Genomic DNA, 18,362 nt, shown 5'->3' with positions numbered 1-18,362 from the left:
TTACTTTCTTAAGATTTCCCTTAATTAATTTCAGTTTTCTTCCTCTAATATTGTGTTGCAGGATATTCAAACTTCACCTTCTCTGGGAAGCCTTCCCAAGCATCTGCTCTGATGTCCTTGCTTCTTCTCTTAACTTCTTATGATGGGTTTTGCAAATGCCTCCCATAGTGCTGTGCTGTCCCTAGTGTCTGTCTGACCACAGGATCAGGGGTTGGCATACTATACTTTAGAGCAAATCCAGTCCACCACCTGTTTTCATATGGCCTGTTAGCTAGGAAAATGGTGTTTGGTTTTAGATTTTTTAAAAAAGCAATTGCATTTCAAAATAAAAATTTAAGGGCTGGGGATATAGCTCATTTGGTAGAGTACTCCCTGGTTTCAATCCCCAGCACTACAAAAAAAAAAAATATTAAAAATAAAAAATATTTTTGTGATACATGAAAATTATATGAAATTCAAATTTAAGTCTCCATAAATGTTTTATTGAAACACAGTCATACCTGTTCCTTTGTGTATGGCAAAGTTGAAATGAAGCAATAGAGATGGTTGTGATGTGGCTCGCAAAGCTGGAAATATTTACTGTCTGACAGAGAAAGTTTGCCAACTTCTGCTGAAAGAGCAAGTCAGCACAGCTTCAGGGACATTCTCTGATTTACCCTGGGACAGGAAGCTGAAAGCATTACCCTTGGCCACAGCTCCACCTTCTAACTTTAATGTATGGGGGGGTCAAGGTTACCTGAGATTCTCCTAGCAGCTGCACCCTGCTGTACTGAGCCTTGAGTTATCTTGCTTGTGGGATGTATGTATCTGAGAAGGCCTTTTCTTTTAGTGTGGTGGTGAGTGTGATATTTCCATTCCAACCACTGGAAGTTTCCACCTGACTTTAGAGATATACTTGAAGATCAAACTTACAGTAGCTTCATTTGCATTACTGTGCCGTGTCAAAATAAGATCTACCATCTTTATCTTTTAGGTGTTTAAAGACAATTGCTGCAAAAGAGAAGTTCTCAATTTATATGTGTATTGCAAAAATGCTCCTGGCTGCAATGCCAAGATTATTCTGGGACGATACCAGGTTGGTGTTACTGGTGACCAATGTTTGCCTTTGCCATCTTTCGAGTGACATGTATTAAACCTGTGGATGCCACCGTGCCTGGGTCAGCATGGGAGAGGAATTCACTGGCTTAGCCTCAGAGGATTCCAGCTACTAATACAGTCAGTGGCAGGGCTGCAGCTGCCAAGAAGTGAGGTGTAAATGAAGGACACGGAGTGCGTGCTATACATGGTAGACGCTAAATGGTGGGTGAGGGATCACTGAGCCAAAAAAGAGGTTATTGGATATACCAGGCAAAATGAATACTCAAGCAAGGCTGTGTCGTTTGGGGGTAACTATGAAGGAGTTGGAGTCCCTAAGGTAAGAGCCAGGCATGACTGCAGAAAAACATGATTGAGAGCATCCCTCCCCAAAAGCATCTGCTGTGTGGCGTTGTGAGTGGGCTCCGATCTGCCGAGTTATTTACTAAAGCAGATCACACAGACCAGAAAGAAGTAATATGTGGTTTAAAGGTAAAGTATTGATATGAGATGCAAACCAACAGGTATAGGGGAAGTGTAGGTGAAGGGATTTGAATTCCTTTCATCCAACAGGAGAAGGATGTTAATGGGAAGCTGGAAATGGGGCCCTACCAGGCCCATATCAGATTTGATCACACTGAATGAGGTAGACTCAGGCTATCTCCAGCTCCCAGGGAATTGCCTGGAGGCTGCTGAAATTTTTCCCCTTACACCCACACAGTTTGGAACATGTATTTCAGATGATTCAGCCTTTTCTTTATCAAGCCTCCAGATCCCCCAGGCACTGAGGTAATAAATGTGTAAATGATTTCCTTCTTAACCCAGGGAGTGCTTTGGAGGCTCACAGAATATTTTCACTTTCATGTGATGGAACTTGGCTACTTGCTGTGAATGGTAGGGCCTAGAAGGAGGCCTCAGTTCCAACTTTCTTTTCACTAAGCCTGAATAGAAAATGAGGCTCAAATGGACCATCAGACAGCCATAGTGACCAGGCCACAGGCTACCAGAGAATAGGGACTGGTTTCTTTCCACCTGTTTTTGAACCCCCATCCCCACCCCACCCTGGCCAGGTATGGTAGTGCATGCATGTAATCCCAGCAGCTCAGGAGGCTGAGGCAGGAGAATCAAGAGTTCAAAGTCAACCTAAGCAACTTAGTGAGGCACTAAGCACTCAGCAAGACCCTGTCTCTAAATAAAATATAAAAAAGGACTGGGGATAAGAGAGAGGTCACCCCTGACTACCTCCATCTGGAAATGTCCTTCCCCATCAGACTGCTCTCTCCTGTCTCCTTAATTTCCCTTTATTTCTTGTCTGCTTTTCTCCTTATGTGGTAAGGTGTAGGATCTTACAGGTAGCAGAATTTTGATGACTGTTGACTGGGTGAGTGAGTACTCTCAATGAATTTTGGAAATTTCAGTGTTGATTGTCATTACCATTTGTTTCTTACTATCAGAACCAAAGAAAAACAGCTATCATATTTATCCTGCTGTCAAAAAACTGCTCTTTTCCCTTAAGAGAAGAGTCAGCAAACTTCTTCTGCTAAGAGATAGACCGAAATATTGTGGACTTTTCAGGGTATGTGATCTCTGTTGCAGTTCTTCGGCCTTCCCACATTAGAAGCAAGCACCCATAGACAGTATGTGAATGAACAGGCATCCAATAAAACTTTATTTACAAAGATAAGTGGCTAGGCCGGATCCAGCTAGTTGACCTTAGCTTGCCAACTGTGTTTGAAAAGGATCTTTCAGGGAGACAAGCTCACTAAGATTTTGGTAACTTGTCAGCATCACAATAACTTGCAGTGATCTAATGGTTTTTATTGAGATACACCTGCTTTTTCTTTCCTTCCTTCCTTCCTTCCTTCCTTCCTTCCTTCCTTCCTTCATTCCTTCCTTCCTTCATTTTGATTCATTGTACACAAATGGGGTACAACTTTCATTTCTCTGGTTGTACATGAAGTAGAGTAACACCATTTGCATAATCATACATGTACATAGGGTAATGATGTTTGACTCATTCTATTATCTTTCCTTCCCCGCAACCTCTCCCCACCCCTCATTTTCCTCTATACAATTCATCCTTCCTCCATTCTTGTCTCCCTGCCCCACCCATTATGTATCATCATCCACTTATCAGAGAAATCATTCGGCCTTTGGTTTTTTGGGATTGACTTATTATTTTGGGATTGACTTATTATTATTTCACTTAGCATGATATTCTCCAACTCCATCCATTTACCTGAAAATTCCATAATTTTATTCTTCTGGCTGAATAATATTCCATTGTATATATATACCACAGTTTCTTTATCCATTCATCTATTGAAGGGCATCTCGGTTGGTTCCACAATCTAGCTATTGTGAATTGAGCTGCTATGAACATTGATGTGGCTGCATCACTGTAGTATGCTGATTTTAAGTCCTTTGGGTATAGGCCAAGGAATGGGATAGTTGGGTCAAATGGTGGGTCCATTCCAAGTTTTCTAAGGCATCTCCATACTGCTGCACCAGTTTGCAACCCTACCAGTAACATATGAGGGTACCTTTTTCCCCACATCCTCACCAATGTCTATTGTTGCTTGTATTCTTGATAATCGCCATTCTAATTGGGGCGAGATGGAATCTTAGGGTAGTTTTGATTTGCATTTCTCTTATTACTGAGATGTTGAACATTTTTTCATATATCTGTTGACTGTTTGTAGATCTTCTGTAAAGTGTCTGCTCATTTCCTTAGCCCATTTATTGATTGGATTATTTGTATTCTTGGTGTAAAGTTTTTTGAGTTCTTTATAGATTCTGGAGTTTAGTACTATATCTGAAGTTTGTGTGGCAAAGATTTTCTCCCACTCTGTAGGCTCTCTCTTCACATTGTTGATTGTTTCCTTTGCTGAGAAAAAGCTTTTTAGTTTGAATCTATCCCAATTGTTGATCCCTGCTTTTATTTCTCATGCTTTGGGATTCATGTTAAGAAGTCTGGTCCTAAGCCAACATGATGAAAACTTGGACCTACTTTTTCTTTTATTCGGTGCAGAGTCTCTGGTCTAATTCCAAGGTCCTTGAGATACGCCTGCTTTTAAAAATCCAGAACATGAAAAACCCTGGAATGAACACTCTCATGTCCTTAATCTCTAACACTCTGGTTCCCCCTCTTTTTAACCACTTCTGGAACAGCTTCTTCTTCTTTCCTTTCCTTCTTCTTAGTTCTTTTCCTTCCTTCATTGAGTTCGGGGATGATCTTTTCTCCTTCTTTTCCTTCTGTCTTTTACCATCTATTATGCAGAAACCAATATGAACCTCTGGGGATGGAGAGCAAACAAAAGAAATAACAATGTCCTCAAAGAACTGGCAAATTAATTGGCAAACCTAAGGAAAATATCTAAGAACTGACCTGAGAAAATGAGCAGATTGCTAGATCACCTAAAACAAACTGGATGAACTTCCCTTCCCTTCTCCTGATTCCTACCAGACAAGGCTAGCTTTCAGAACCTCTCGTCTTAGTAGCCCTCTTCAGACCCTGTCCTCAGCAGAGGCAGTAGGGGACCTTAGTGACAGCCGGGGAGAAGTTGCCCCCTCCTGTCCTGTGCCAGCCTTCCTGCCTAGCTGCACCTCCTCTTCTCTTTCCCTCACTGGACCTCCAGCCAGCCCTTCCCACCACCCTGTTCTGCAGCCGCTGCAGCCTGTCGTTACCTCTCACAGGACCACCTTCAGCAGTGCTTGCTTCAAGCTGTGCAGTGTTCTAACAAGAACTGTCGGGAAGCAGTCCTCCGGAAAGACCTGAAGGAGCATTTGAGTGCATACTGCCAGTTTCGAGAAGAAAAATGCCTATATTGCAAAAAGGATGTAGTAGTGATCAACCTACAGGTAGGAGGCACAGTTGTCTTTATGGGGCGGTCTGAGTGGTCACAGTGAAGCAGGTGGGATACCAGAAGCACATTTCTGCATTTATTTATGTACAGAAACAGGCCTATAGAGTGAGATGATCTGAGCTTAAAAGGTTCAATGCCCTCTTGCTGGCAGGACTCTGTTCATTTATCATGGGCAAAAATAGCCCTTGAACACCTACTGTCTGTGAGTGCAGATGAGTGGGTGAGGCCTGGATCACAGGAAGTGACTATAACTGACTATAATGATTCTGTGGTCTAGCTGCAGAAGCCGGATGTAGGCAGAAAAAGAGACCATGGGTACCTTTCATGTGTGCCAGAGCATCCACACTGGTAATTCTCCAGGCTGCCTTCTTTGAGCCCCAGCCCCTGACCTTCTTTTGGAATAATCAACAAATTTAATTTTTTAATTGAATTCATTTACACCCAGAAAGCTGACTTTTTTGGAACTAGGCCATAACTTCTCATGGAGAGAGAGGCACATGAAATATGTCCCCAAAGAGACAAGTATACAATCCCTATGAGGCCGTAAGAGAGACCCCTTGACTTTGTTCATTGCACTTTCTCTGTTTCAGAATCATGAGGAAAACCTGTGTCCTGAGTACCCAGTATCTTGCCCCAACAAGTGTTTGCAGATTATTCCAAGAACCAAGGTGACTAAATAGTCCTCCCTGTAGATTCTATGTAAGATAAGTTTTGAGCAATCGTTGTGGTGTTTGATAAAATCCCATAGGCAAAGGCCCATGGTATATGTGTCTCTGTCTTCTCTTCCCTTTGCTCTAAGAATTCTTAGATTTCATCCTAGCTTTTGCCAGCTTCTCTCCTCGCAGTCCCTTCCTTCCTCCCAAACCACCCATAACTCCCTGCTTGCTGCAGTTATGCCAGATAGTTGAAGAATCAGTGGTAAGTTTCTATAGCTGAAGGCTGTCTGTTTCGCAGGTGAATGAACATCTGGCTGTGTGTCCTGAAGCCGAACAAGACTGTCCTTTTAAGCACTATGGCTGTACTGTAAAGGTATGGAACGTCTTCCTGTTTCTTCCTTGCATTCAATTCTATAATTCACTCAGTGAGTCCATTGTACTCACTGATTTAATCCAGGATGCTTAAGGACATACAATTCTGAGAACTTTGAGATTGTAACTGTATTAGGGTTCTCCAGAGAAACAGAATGTAAAACACACACACACACACACACACACACACACACACACACACACAGGGTAGAATTTGCTTTAAGGACTTGGATCCTGAAGTTGTGGGGGTTAGTGCAATCTGGAAACTCGGGCTGGAATTTCTGTGCTGTGGTCTTTTGAAGCAGCTCTTCGTCTTCAGGAAACTTTATTCTTTGCTTTTAAGGTCTGCAACTGATTGAATGGGACCCAACCACATTTCACATGGGTAATATTCACTTAAGATCAACTAACTGTGTCAATTACAACTACAAAATACCTTCACAGCAACACCTAGACTAATTTTGACTAAACAACTAGGCACCATAGCTCAGTCAGGTTGACACACAATATTAACCATCACAATAATAATTTCTACTTCTGGCTCTACTTCCTCTACCACCTTTCAGAACCTTCCAGAGTCCCATGACTACAAATCCTGTATAGCACCAGTTATTTTGAAGCAAAATGATTTAAAATCATATTTTAAAATGTATTTTTATTACTTTAAATATTTATTTACTTTTACTACTTTTTAAATACCTTCAAAACAAATATTCAATAAATTATATATCATAAATTAAAAATAAAAGAAAATAGAGTCTGATCTCTACTTCACTTCTTTTAAGAGATTTCAGATGGATCAACGTTTTAGACATGGAAATATATCTTGCTCTGTTATCATTCCATATTTTTTGAAAAATCTAACTCTAAAATAAAGTTTATTTTAAAAATTATAAAAACACCAGAAAAAAAATGATGAGTGATTTTTTTTCTTTCTTTCTTTTTTGAGAGGTACTGGGGATTGAACCCAGGAGTAGTCTATGTCTGAGCTACATCCCCAGCCCTTTATACTTTTCATTTTGAGACAGGGTCTTACTAAGTGACTGGAACTGGAATTACAGATATGTGCCATTGCACCAGGCTGAATTTTTTAATTCCCAAAAATAAAGAAATCCTTTCTTAGATGACTAACACAACATCGGAAGTCATCTTTTGTGTGTGTGTGTGTGTGTGTGTGTGTGAGGGAGGGTGGAGCACTTAACCACTGAGCCACATCCTCAGTCCTTTTTTATATTTTATTTAGAGACAGGGTCTTGCATAGTTGCTTAGCATCTCATTAAATTGCTGAGGCTGGCTTTGAACTCAAGATCCTCCTACTTCAGCCTCCTGAGTCACTGGGATTGCAGGTGTTGTACCACTGTGCCCAGCCCAGAAGTCATCATTTTGATAAGTTTAATCACAAATATTTAAACTTTTTTAAATACCATAAATAATAAAGTCAAATGGCAAACCACAAATGGGGGGGAATTCCCAACATATGACCAGACCCCTCCAAAAAAATGGAGGCTGTTTTCTTTAATACGCAAAGAATTCTTACATATGAATAAATATTCAACTTAATAGAAAAGTAGGCAAAGGAATAAATCGGCAGTTTCAGAAAAAAATCCTGTTGACTGATAGATATAAGAAGAGGTACTTGATTTCATTCCTATATAATTATAACAAAAATATAATTTTACCATCAAATTGACAAAGATTAAAACAATTTATAATATGTAATTGTTTTCAAAGGTAGTTTGACTATATCTATGAAAATTAAAAATGAAGTCATATATTAACCTTGCAATTCTGCTACTAGGAATTTATGTCATAAAAATCCTTTCATAATTGTGCAATGATCATACACATATACAAATACACACACATACAATGGTGCATATTATAGCATTGTTTGTATAGCAACCCCCCAACAAAACAACCTTTTGAATCCATCACTAAAGTATCAACTATATATTTATTTATACTTTGGAATACTAATCATCTCACAAACAGAATGAGATATGAGTAGAAAAAAGAAACAGCATCTCATTTATGCTATATATAACAAAGAAATAGTTCTCATTTATGTTAAAATGTGTATATGCCTTTGCTGACTCTGGTGAGTTAAACTAGGGAATTGGTATGAAGATGGAGAGAAGGGGCCTTTTACTTTTCATTCTACATCTTGCTATATTGTTTGACATAAACACAGATTTCTTTTATTTTTAAGAACTGAGGAGGTGTGGGTGTAACTTAGCAGTAGAGCATGTGATTAGCATATGCAAAACCCTGAGGTCAATCCCCAGCAAAAAGAAAGGAATAAAATGGTTTGAAGAAACGCATATTATAAAAGTTTTTAAATTATAAATGTTTGCTTAGAATACGTGGGACACCTAAACTTTGCTTTTACTAGTAATGGAAGCAGTCTGCAAATTAATGTTTTAATGATCAGGGGAGAAATAACCATTTCTTCTTGCAAATGTATTCTGTGGTTTTGAAGGCAAGGAAGAAAATCAGCACAGAATTTTGATAGTGGTCTTACAGATTGTCTGTATAAGTAAGTTTAAGATTGCCTCGTGGATACTGTAGAATCCTAAAGCTGGAAAAGAGAACTGGTGGAGTCAGTTTTCCAGCAACACACCTTAGAGAGGTGCATATTTAACCTATTATAGTAAGCAAAGTTGCTAAGCATCTGCATTAGCAAAATATTTCAGTGCTTTCCTTATTTTTGGAGCTTTTCAGTCACTGGATGTCTTTTTCTCTTCACATTGAAGGATAAGCGGGGGAACCTGCAGGAGCATGAACATTCAGCCTTGCGGGACCACATGCTGCTGGTTTTAGAAAAGAACTTTCAATTAGAAGAACAGGTAAGTCTTCAAGAATTCACAGATAAAGGGAGAAAGTGGAATTGCTGGGGTTTGCCTGTTTTATATTTCTATTTTTACATTCTTCTCTGTTCAATTGATTGGAAGTAGATGTTTTTCTATCAGTGGTCAGACAGGCTCCTAGGATTATAGAGCCTTAAGACTGGAAGGGTGTCTTTGAGATCTTTAGGTATAACCCCCTTGTGCAACAGAGGATGTAACCAAGCTCAAAGAAATGTTGATGTGTTTATAACTTGTAAGTGGAAGAATTCAATCTCAAGTCCATCTCCTCTGACTTTAAATCCAGTGTGCTTCTTGTACTGTATGGCCTCACCGTAGCCTGTCCACACACCTTTCAGTTCTTAGCTGGCATGCAGTAGGTGTTTGATGTTTTAAAATTAAATCAGTAATATCATAAAACAGAAGTTGACTATCTGTTTGAAGTACTATGGGATTTATAAATTTTGTAGTAAGTCTAAACTTTCTTTGAGAATCTTTGCAAACTGATAAATACATATTTATTTCATATATACATACTAATTTAACTGAGTTGTGATTATCATTTGAAATTGTAGTTATGAGCACCTACTGTCATGTCTAGAGCATTCATAGTAGACCTCAATAATTGCTGATTCTAATGACCAATTATTATGAGGTATTTTGTCAGAACATCTTAGATCAGACTTTTCAAGTCCACAGTGGGAATAAGACTATCCACCTTCAGAGAAGGAGTTGGATTTTATACTGAAGTTTATTTCAGTAGTAAAATATAGATGTCTGATTCCATGTTAAAGTGGGTATGTGAGTTCCAGGGTCATATCCTGGGGAAAATTTAGAAAGACTGATTAAACGGTAACTTTGGTAGGAGGCATGTTGCCTAGTAACTGTAAGCTCTTTCTGTATCAGCTGCCTTATCCATCCATCGCTCATTCACTAGACACCTGTAATACATCAGGTACGGTGTTCACAGCTAGGAACACTGAGTCAAGGAAGACAAAGCCTCCACCATGAAGAACTCACAGATGTCATGCCTCAGGGAACATGTGATAATTCCATCTGGGTACAAAGGCAACAGGAGAAAATTGCAGAAGTTGGGGAGGGCTTTTCAAGGTCAGATGTCCATGCCGAATCTTGAAGGAAAAAAAGATTTACCCAGTTACGGTTGTGGAAAGATGACATCCAGAAACTGAGAACTTTCGCCAAGGCAGGGAGGCATAGGAGATACTGCTGGTGTAAGGAAATGTGATTTTAGGGTACAAGGGCTCCTGAGTTTGGGACAGGGAATGACTGGAGACAGATATCTTGGATCCAGATTGTGATGGCCTTCCATATAAGCTAAGAAGTGTTGAACACTGCATTCAAGTCCTGTTTTATTCATGCCTTGTTTCAAAAAGGACTTAAGGTCAAAAGTTTGAACTAATGTTTGTCAGGGAGTTAACGGAGGTTTTTAAATAGGAAAATACTTGGCCATCTAAGATAGCTGATAATAGAATGTCAGTTGATTAAGAGTGAGGGCCCTGGAGCCAGAAGATTGCTCTGAGTGCAGGCAAGCTATTTCACCTCTCTTCCCTTGTCTCCTCATTTGTAAATGGGATTGTGGTGAGAGGAAAATGACATACTATTTAAGCTCTGAGCACAGTGCCTGGTACATAATAAGCATTTCAATGTTGTGTGGAGGAAAGATACTGGAGGTGGTAGAGGTGGTGGTGAAGGCTCCATATCAGTGGGGTGGAGAGGGAGTATGGAGAGACATTCTGAAGTTGAAAGGGACTACTATAAGCTTGGAAAGTGGGGAACTTAGGAATGTTATTAATGAGATGAACACCACAAGAACAGGAGCAGATTAGAGGTGAGAGCAGGAGAGAGCATGCTAAGTTTGCTTTTGTTCAGGTGGGTAAGTAGCAGTCTGTCCAGGGTCTACAAAGAGGATTCTGAGGCCCCAGGTCAAGTGTTTGTTATGACAGTTTGAGCATTTATTCATCAGACATGTATTCAGTGCCCTCTGGGTGCCAAGCACTGTGCTAGGCCCTGGTTTGAAACAATTTGTGGAGAAACAATTTAGTGGAGTAAAAGAACCAAAACAACAACAAAAGCAAGTTATAAGAATGGCAAGGATAAGTTATACACAGGAGTGTGGACAGGGTGCGGTGGAAGTGGAGAGGTGGTCTGAGTAGATAGTATCGGTCAGGAAATATTTCTGAGAAGATGAACGTACCCTTGCATGCAAGCTTAAAAAGCAGTAGCTTCTAGATAAAGACAGAAGTGTTTGAGTGAGCAAGGCCTGATAGGAACTAGGAGTTGTGTAATGTTACTGGGAAAGGTGAACATGGGTTATGAATGGGCATGAGCCCAAGAGGGTAGCCAGGGGCAGATCAAGTAGGGCCCAGTTAGGCCTGAAAAAGAAAACCACACATTTAAGTGGGGAAGGCATGAGACCAGATTTGTCTCTTAATATTATTCTGGTCACAGTATGGAGTATGAATTGATTAAAGATAAGGAGAGCATTCATGCATTCATTTATTAAACAAATATTTATCAAACACCTACTGGGGGTGTAAGATACCCATTCAGTTGCTGGAGTTACAGTGGACTGTGAAATCCACATCAGTCCGGTTCCCACAGAACTTAACCTGGTGTACATCAAGGTAGAATGTGTAATAAAGGCCCAGTTAGGAAGCTATTTGTCACAGCCCAGGTGAGAAATAATGAAGGTTGAAACTAGAACTAACATGAAATGAGAGGAAGTGAGAAATGGATTTAAGAGCTTTATTGTTTGTAGTATTGTGTTTGAAGAATTAAAAGTTGGCAAGCATTGCAGATTGAATGGATGTGGGGATAAGAGAAGAGTTGTCTAGGATTGCTCTTAAGTTTCTGGTTGTTTTCCTCAAATAGATTACAAATTCTAAGTAAACAGGCTACTCATTTGTTTTGCCTACTATTTCATAGTTCATATGCTGGACAGGTTACTTAAACCCTCTTCTTCTGTTTTATCATTTAAAAAAATGGAACTGACATTCACACCTTAACTATTAGGATTCTTTGAAGATTAAAAAAGCTAAGGAATATAAGGGTATGATAGGAATTGAGAAATTGGGGAGAAAATGCTCTAAACATTACTAAAATACAGTAAAAATTACTTTAAAAATCATGTGCATATAATATATAATGTAGGATGGTGATCAGTACTCTGGTTGTTTCATAAGAATGTACTTGAATGGATGAAGTAAACCAGTTCAGTAAATTCAGCTAAGTGATGTCATTGGTATTAGACGAACCAACATAGGAGGTTAAGTATAGAGCAGGCTGATGAGAATGTCTGTGGATCTGATTTTTAGAAACGACATGCAAATGTTTTCCTAGAATTATGTATGTTTTTCCTAAAGACACATTGTTAGCTGCAAGTATTGTTTTAACTTGAATGCATACATTTTAATGACCTCTTTTTTTTTTCTCGCTCACATTCCTGTTACTAGATTTCTGACTTATATAAGAGCCTAGAACAAAAAGAAAGTAAAATCCAGAAGTTAGCAGAAACTGTAAAGAAATTTGAAAAGGAGTTCAAGCAGTTTTCACAGTTGTTTGGCAAAAATGGAAGTTTCCTCTCAAATATCCAGGTGAGAAATGGCCTTTCTGCTCAGTGCCAAGATCTGGCTTTCGGTTGGCAGTGAGGGTTTTTCCTTTAGCTTTTAAAGTGGAAATAATTTTAGATATATACATAAACAACAAGAATAAGATGGTGCAAAGAACATGTCCTCTTCCCAGATTCACCCATTGTCAAGGTTTGTCCCATTTGCTTCATTTGCACCCCTCCCCTACCAGAGAGAGAGAGAGAGAGAGAGAGAGATTGTGCGTGTGTGTTAGCGCATGCCCATTTGTTCTTTCTGAACCATATGAGAATGCACTACAAATATTTCAAACTTTTACCTCTACATACTTCAGTATTTATTTCCTAATAAAGATCGTCTCTTTTATAACCCCGTCACATGTAGCAATGTCAAAAAACTTATTACTTACCTAATACTTTCATATAACTTATAGCAATCAGGGTTTTAATTAGTGTTAGGTGAGTATTATTTTATTTCAGATTCATTGAGAGCATCTGTAGTTCTGCATTTGGTAGTGAAACTGTTCCCTTGGAGAGAAAATGCTTTAGGCATCAGTAAAATATAGAAAAAACTCACTTTGTAAATCATGAATGTTAAATAATCATAAGTGGATTCCTAATGAATAATGTGTTCATCATGATTATAAAGTTCATAGTGAAAAATTTCAAGATGTGTAGATATATTTAAAATTGGGTTTATCCCAGAAAACCTAGAAATCTAGGCCATATAATTTCCATATTTGGTCAGCATATGTAATTTCTGTGTGTGTATGTGTGTACATGTATAAATACATGTGTCCAGAAAAAAAGTAACCCGTTATATGTTACTTTCTCAATTCTGGTGGTTTTTTAAATATTTTTTTAAATTTTAATTTACTTTTATTATAAACAAATGGGATACATGTTTTTTCTGTTTGTACATGGAGTTACAGCATACCATTTGCGTAGTCATACATTTACATAGGGTAATGATGTTTGATTCATTCTGTTATTTTTTTCCTTTCCCCCAACTCCTCCCACCCCTTTTGGTGTTTTTATAATACAAAGACCAGTTAGAATGCAGGAACATAGGACAAGGTAATTTTATTTAATCTCTTTCACCTAAGAGAGCAATCAAACATTTAGGCCTTTTCAGGTCTTCAGTTCCACTGCAGTGCTCGGGCCAGAGTAGATAGGTCTGTTTGCAGGTACCCTCTGCCTTCTAGCAGAGCAGGAGTGAATCTGGAGAGTAGATTCTAAGAGAAGGAAGTGATAAGGCAAGAAGAGAGACAACCCAGAGAAAGACATATAAAGATAGGTTAAAGAAACAAGCACAGAAAAACTGAAAGAGGAGTAAAGCTTAAGAAAGGTTCAAAGATTTGGAACAGGAGTTGGGTAAGAAAGGAGGAGGAAGGTAATTAGTAGCTCGTCTCTCTGCAGTCCTCATTGAATTTTCTCTTCTGGATTGTATATTTTCATTTCAGTAATTGATTAAATGTGAAATGTTTGAGTTGAAAAATTTTAATCTCAACAAATTACTAACATACTGACTTAAAAATTATTTTAACGTTATGATTCATTTTCTGCTGAAAGGTTCTTGCCAGTCACATTGACAAGTCTGCTTGGCTAGAAGCTCAAGTGCGTCAGTTATTACAAATGGTAAACCAGCAACAAAATAAATATGACCTGAGGCCTCTGGTGGAAGCGATTGATACAATAAAACAGAAAATTACCCTATTAGAAACCAATGATCAAAGATTAGGTATGTCTAACATTTTACTTCTCTTTTGGTGACTCATTTATTGGCATGTATTCATGACACAAGCAAACATCTTGTTGGATAATCTCATCTCTCCAGGATAAACAATGGCTGAGTTTGTTATTTGTGAAAAAGCAGTGCGAGATTCTGGCTGCTCAGGCAAAAATGAGGGAGGCCTGACTGGGGAGTGGAAACAACAAGGAGTAGAAATGAGCCAGGAAATTCCAAGAACAGGAGTGGTGATTTTTAAGGAAAGTGGAAAATAAGAAGGCTAAGGGAGAGATGTGATAGGATGATTTTTAGATGTTAAAAAAGCAAGAGGGTTTGGCTATTTAAGAGTTCTGATTAGAAAAGTGTGGGGCTCACCATGCCAATTCATGCTAGGCAAATGCTGTGTTTGCTCTACTCTTTGGCAAGCCTCTTAAAGAGTACACATTCCCAGCCAGGCATGCACGCCTAAAATCTCAGTGACTCAGGAAGGATGAGGCAGGAGGATTGTGAGTTCAAAGCCAGCCTCAGCAACATAGCCAGGCCTAAGCAACTTAGCAAGACCCTTTCTTAAAGTTAAAAAAAATTAAAAAGAACTGCAGATGTGGGTCAGTGATTAAGCACCCTTGGGTTCAGTCCCCAGATTCCCCCCCCCAAAAAAAAGAGTACACATTCCTGTTTTTTGTTGTTGTTGTTGTTGCTGGGTGTTTTTTGTTTTTTTGTTTTTTTTTTTTTTTTTTTTTTTGGTGTCATTTTGCAAAGACTTAATATTCACTGAGTTAAAATTATTAATATAAGTGGTTCATTTATGGACATTGAATTCAGTCCATTTTTAGAAGTCAGAATTTTATTGTTTCTCTTCAGGTAACAAAATTCCATTTTGGGGAAATTTTAAAGAAACTTCTCAGGCCATGGAATCTTTTTGTCTGTTTCCTTTGCAGTTGTTTTAGAAGGGGAGACTAACAAACATGATGCACACATTAATATTCACAAAGCACAGCTGAATAAAAATGAAGAGCGATTTAAACTGCTGGAGGGTGCCTGCTATAATGGAAAGCTCATTTGGAAAGTGACAGATTACAAGATGAAGAAGAAGGAGGCAATGGACGGACACATAGTGTCTATCTTCAGCCAGCCCTTCTATACCAGCCGCTGTGGTTACCGGCTCTGTGCTAGAGCATACCTGAACGGGGATGGGTCTGGGAAGGGAACCCACCTGTCCCTGTACTTTGTGGTGATGCGAGGAGAGTTCGACTCACTGTTGCAGTGGCCATTTAAGCAGAGGGTGACTCTGATGCTTCTGGACCAGAGTGGCAAAAAGAACCACATAATGGAGACCTTCAAAGCTGACCCCAATAGCAGCAGCTTTAAAAGACCTGACGGGGAGATGAACATTGCATCTGGCTGTCCCCGCTTTGTGGCTCATTCCACTTTGGAGAATGCCAAGAACACCTACATTAAAGATGACACCCTGTTCTTGAAAGTAGCTGTGGATTTAACTGACCTGGAGGATCTCTAGTTCACTGTTCCCAGGGTGACAGGAAAACTTCTTGGGTTCCGAAGCACGGTTCAGTTGATTATCATATTGATCTGGATTTTGACTCGGTGTATGTGGCTTTTTGCCTTTAATGTTTAAAGTCAGTTCAAAACATCTAAATGCTGTCTTTTTATATTCTACTCTGGTGCAGTTTGTAATTTAAAACTCTTAGAATGTCCTATTTATATTTTTCTATCTCATGAAAGATGGTAAGTTTCTTGAAAACCAGGTCTGGGGCTTATCTCTTTTGCTGATGCTTAGTGAGGTGTCTCAGACTACAGTATTGGATGTGACTGAGGACACAGAAATATCAGAATTCCCAGTTGAAAAATATTTTGGTATTTGTTGTTTGGACTGTTGATTCTATATCTGACATTAAGATTGCAAAAGCCATCTTTTCAAAGGTACTGTTCCAGTTAAGCAGTGGGTGATGTGATTACAAGCCAATATAATATGCCCAGTTTGGAGCACATTTTTTCATTTAAATACTAAATTTGGGGGAATTACTGCACTCTAAATGTTTTCATGAAATTCACCAGAAGTCTGCAAGCACAGTTTTGCAAGGCTACATAAGAATTGGTAAATGGCAGAAATATTTTCATTCTCCTTCTTGAAGTAAATCAGAAAGCACTGCATATTGTGTGTGTATGTGTGCATGTGCATGAACATGTATGTAAAGAGATATAGCCAGCCAGCTAAAGTTCAGATTTTATTAGGGTCTACCATGTCACAAATGTGTAATAGGAATTTAAATCCTAAGGAGAAAACCATTAAAATTTGCAGTGGCAGAAATACTCTCATCCAAAACTGCTGAAAATAGTGTCTTCTTTCTTTTTGGAGACCTTTTGAATTTATAAATTGGTATGAAAATGGGCCTTTATGTCAACTTGTTTAGTTTCTTGTCAGAGTCCTATGTACTTTGTGAGGAAAAGAAATGATCACATTCTTATACATTTTTCTTGATCTATCCAAGGATGTATATGTAAATCTAGATGAGTCCTTATTACTTTTAATAAGCATGAGCTTAAAAAAAACTGAAATACTGTTTTCCTGATTAGAAATAAACTATTATGCCATTTACCATTACTCACACACCAGCTGGCTCTCCTGAGCATGTAAGGACAAGTGATATGGCCCAGTGGTCACTGAAGAGCAGCTCACTTGGGTGATGGCCATGCATCTTACACTTTCTAAAGAAGAAACATGATTAGGTTTCTGGGAATTACAGGAACCTTACTCTCTTCTGTGGTATTTCCAAGATACTAAAGACTCATACTGTAGGAATCACTCCAAAGGATTAAATTCAAAGAAAAGGGTACACAGTGAAACAAACTCTAATGAACAAACTCTAATACAGTTTAAGGTCTATAGGGCACCTCAGACAAACTCAGGATGCATTCTCTAGCCCACGAGGCCAGACCCAAAGGTTTCTGTGTGTTTGTTTTGTTTTTAATCATGTCCAAGGTCATTTTCTGTGTCCCCTTGAATAGAGGATCATACTGTTGTAATTATTTTTAAGCAACTGATGTCCAAAACATGTTAAAGTGACTTTGTCAAAATATTACCTTTGTGTTTTAACCAACTTCTATGCATATAAAATATGTCATGGTATGGTTTGCTTAGCAGTTCAGAGACCCTTAATCACAGAAATATTAAGTGAATATAGATTAAGGAGTAAAAACCACTCCTTTTTCACAAGAGCTATGATTTTTTTAAATGAATTCATGTAAACTAATTTTCCTCTCTTATGCCCTGAACTGTTTTTATTCTATTTCAACAGGACTTAAATTTTTATTTTCACTTTGGTCTAATGTCAGTTTCTGATAAAGATGAAACAATACAGTAGGCATAATGCTGGAGTTAACATCCTTGAAAAGGGTATGCAAGGATCACAGAGTAGGAAGGGAGATGAGGGTACATATTAATGCATATTGACTAGTCTGAATTCTGACCTCTGATATCCATTGATATTTTCAGAGAAACAAGAGATAGTCACAGCTAGATTCAATATAAATGCCAGTCCTGGATAAAAGTAAATGAGACAGCAAAATATAAACCCTTCATGAGGTCCCTGGACAATCAGTTCACACCGCTGACGACCTCTTCTCTCTTAGAAAATAGTTGGAGACATGTGTCTCAATCTTATATAAGAATTCAGAGCTGGGGATAAAGATTTCATGGATGCAAAGGAGGAGACCCAGGTGGTAAAATCGCCTGGGAAAAAAACATTTTATGGGAGGAAGAAGAGAATTCTACAGAGCATTTGGAGAAGGAATTGCCAAAGGTAAGAGAAGTAGGAGAGAGGTGTGAAGGGAAAGGTGTTGACCCTGGAAACAGCAGATGCTTCCAGAACCCTACAGCTGGCTTGTGAATTTATCACTCCCACTCTTCCCTCCTTGGTCTGTATCTGCCTCTGGCCTTTGTCTTTGCCTTTAGATTTGTATATCCAAACAGGGCTGTCCAAGGAGCTAGAACTTTAAAGTTCACTTCTCCATAATTGAACTGGAAATTCTCCCTCTCTCCCTACCACAGCTAACCTATTACTTGTCCTTTGTCTTCTGCCTCAGTTAATGTCATCATCTAAGCCAGAGTATATACACTCTAGATTCCTCCTTCCCCATCCAGTCACCCCAACTGGTCTTCAAATAATTGTTTTAAATGATTCCTACTATTTACCCTTACTA

At 38.8% G+C, this 18,362-nt stretch overlaps 1 protein-coding gene across 3 annotated transcripts in view; it reads left to right on the top strand.

The window, feature by feature from the left end:
- Traf5 (TNF receptor associated factor 5) overlaps positions 1-15,818 on the top strand; it is a 48,456-nt gene extending 32,638 nt beyond the window's left edge. For all 3 annotated transcript variants that reach the window (XM_047519750.1, XM_047519749.1, XM_047519752.1), the window contains 8 exons: positions 974-1,075; positions 4,771-4,935; positions 5,531-5,608; positions 5,895-5,969; positions 8,722-8,814; positions 12,285-12,425; positions 13,988-14,156; positions 15,083-15,818. In XM_047519750.1, coding sequence (XP_047375706.1) covers positions 974-1,075; positions 4,771-4,935; positions 5,531-5,608; positions 5,895-5,969; positions 8,722-8,814; positions 12,285-12,425; positions 13,988-14,156; positions 15,083-15,660 — 1,401 coding nt within the window. In that variant the 3' untranslated portion in view covers positions 15,661-15,818. The remainder of the gene's footprint in view (positions 1-973; positions 1,076-4,770; positions 4,936-5,530; positions 5,609-5,894; positions 5,970-8,721; positions 8,815-12,284; positions 12,426-13,987; positions 14,157-15,082) is intronic.
- Positions 15,819-18,362: the final 2,544 nt, after the last annotated feature.

The sequence above is a fragment of the Sciurus carolinensis genome, chromosome 12 (genome assembly GCF_902686445.1).
Source record: "Sciurus carolinensis chromosome 12, mSciCar1.2, whole genome shotgun sequence".
NCBI classification, from domain to species: domain Eukaryota; kingdom Metazoa; phylum Chordata; class Mammalia; order Rodentia; family Sciuridae; genus Sciurus; species Sciurus carolinensis.
Note: the sequence above shows the minus strand (reverse complement) of the source record. Positions and strands in the feature narration are given on the sequence as shown.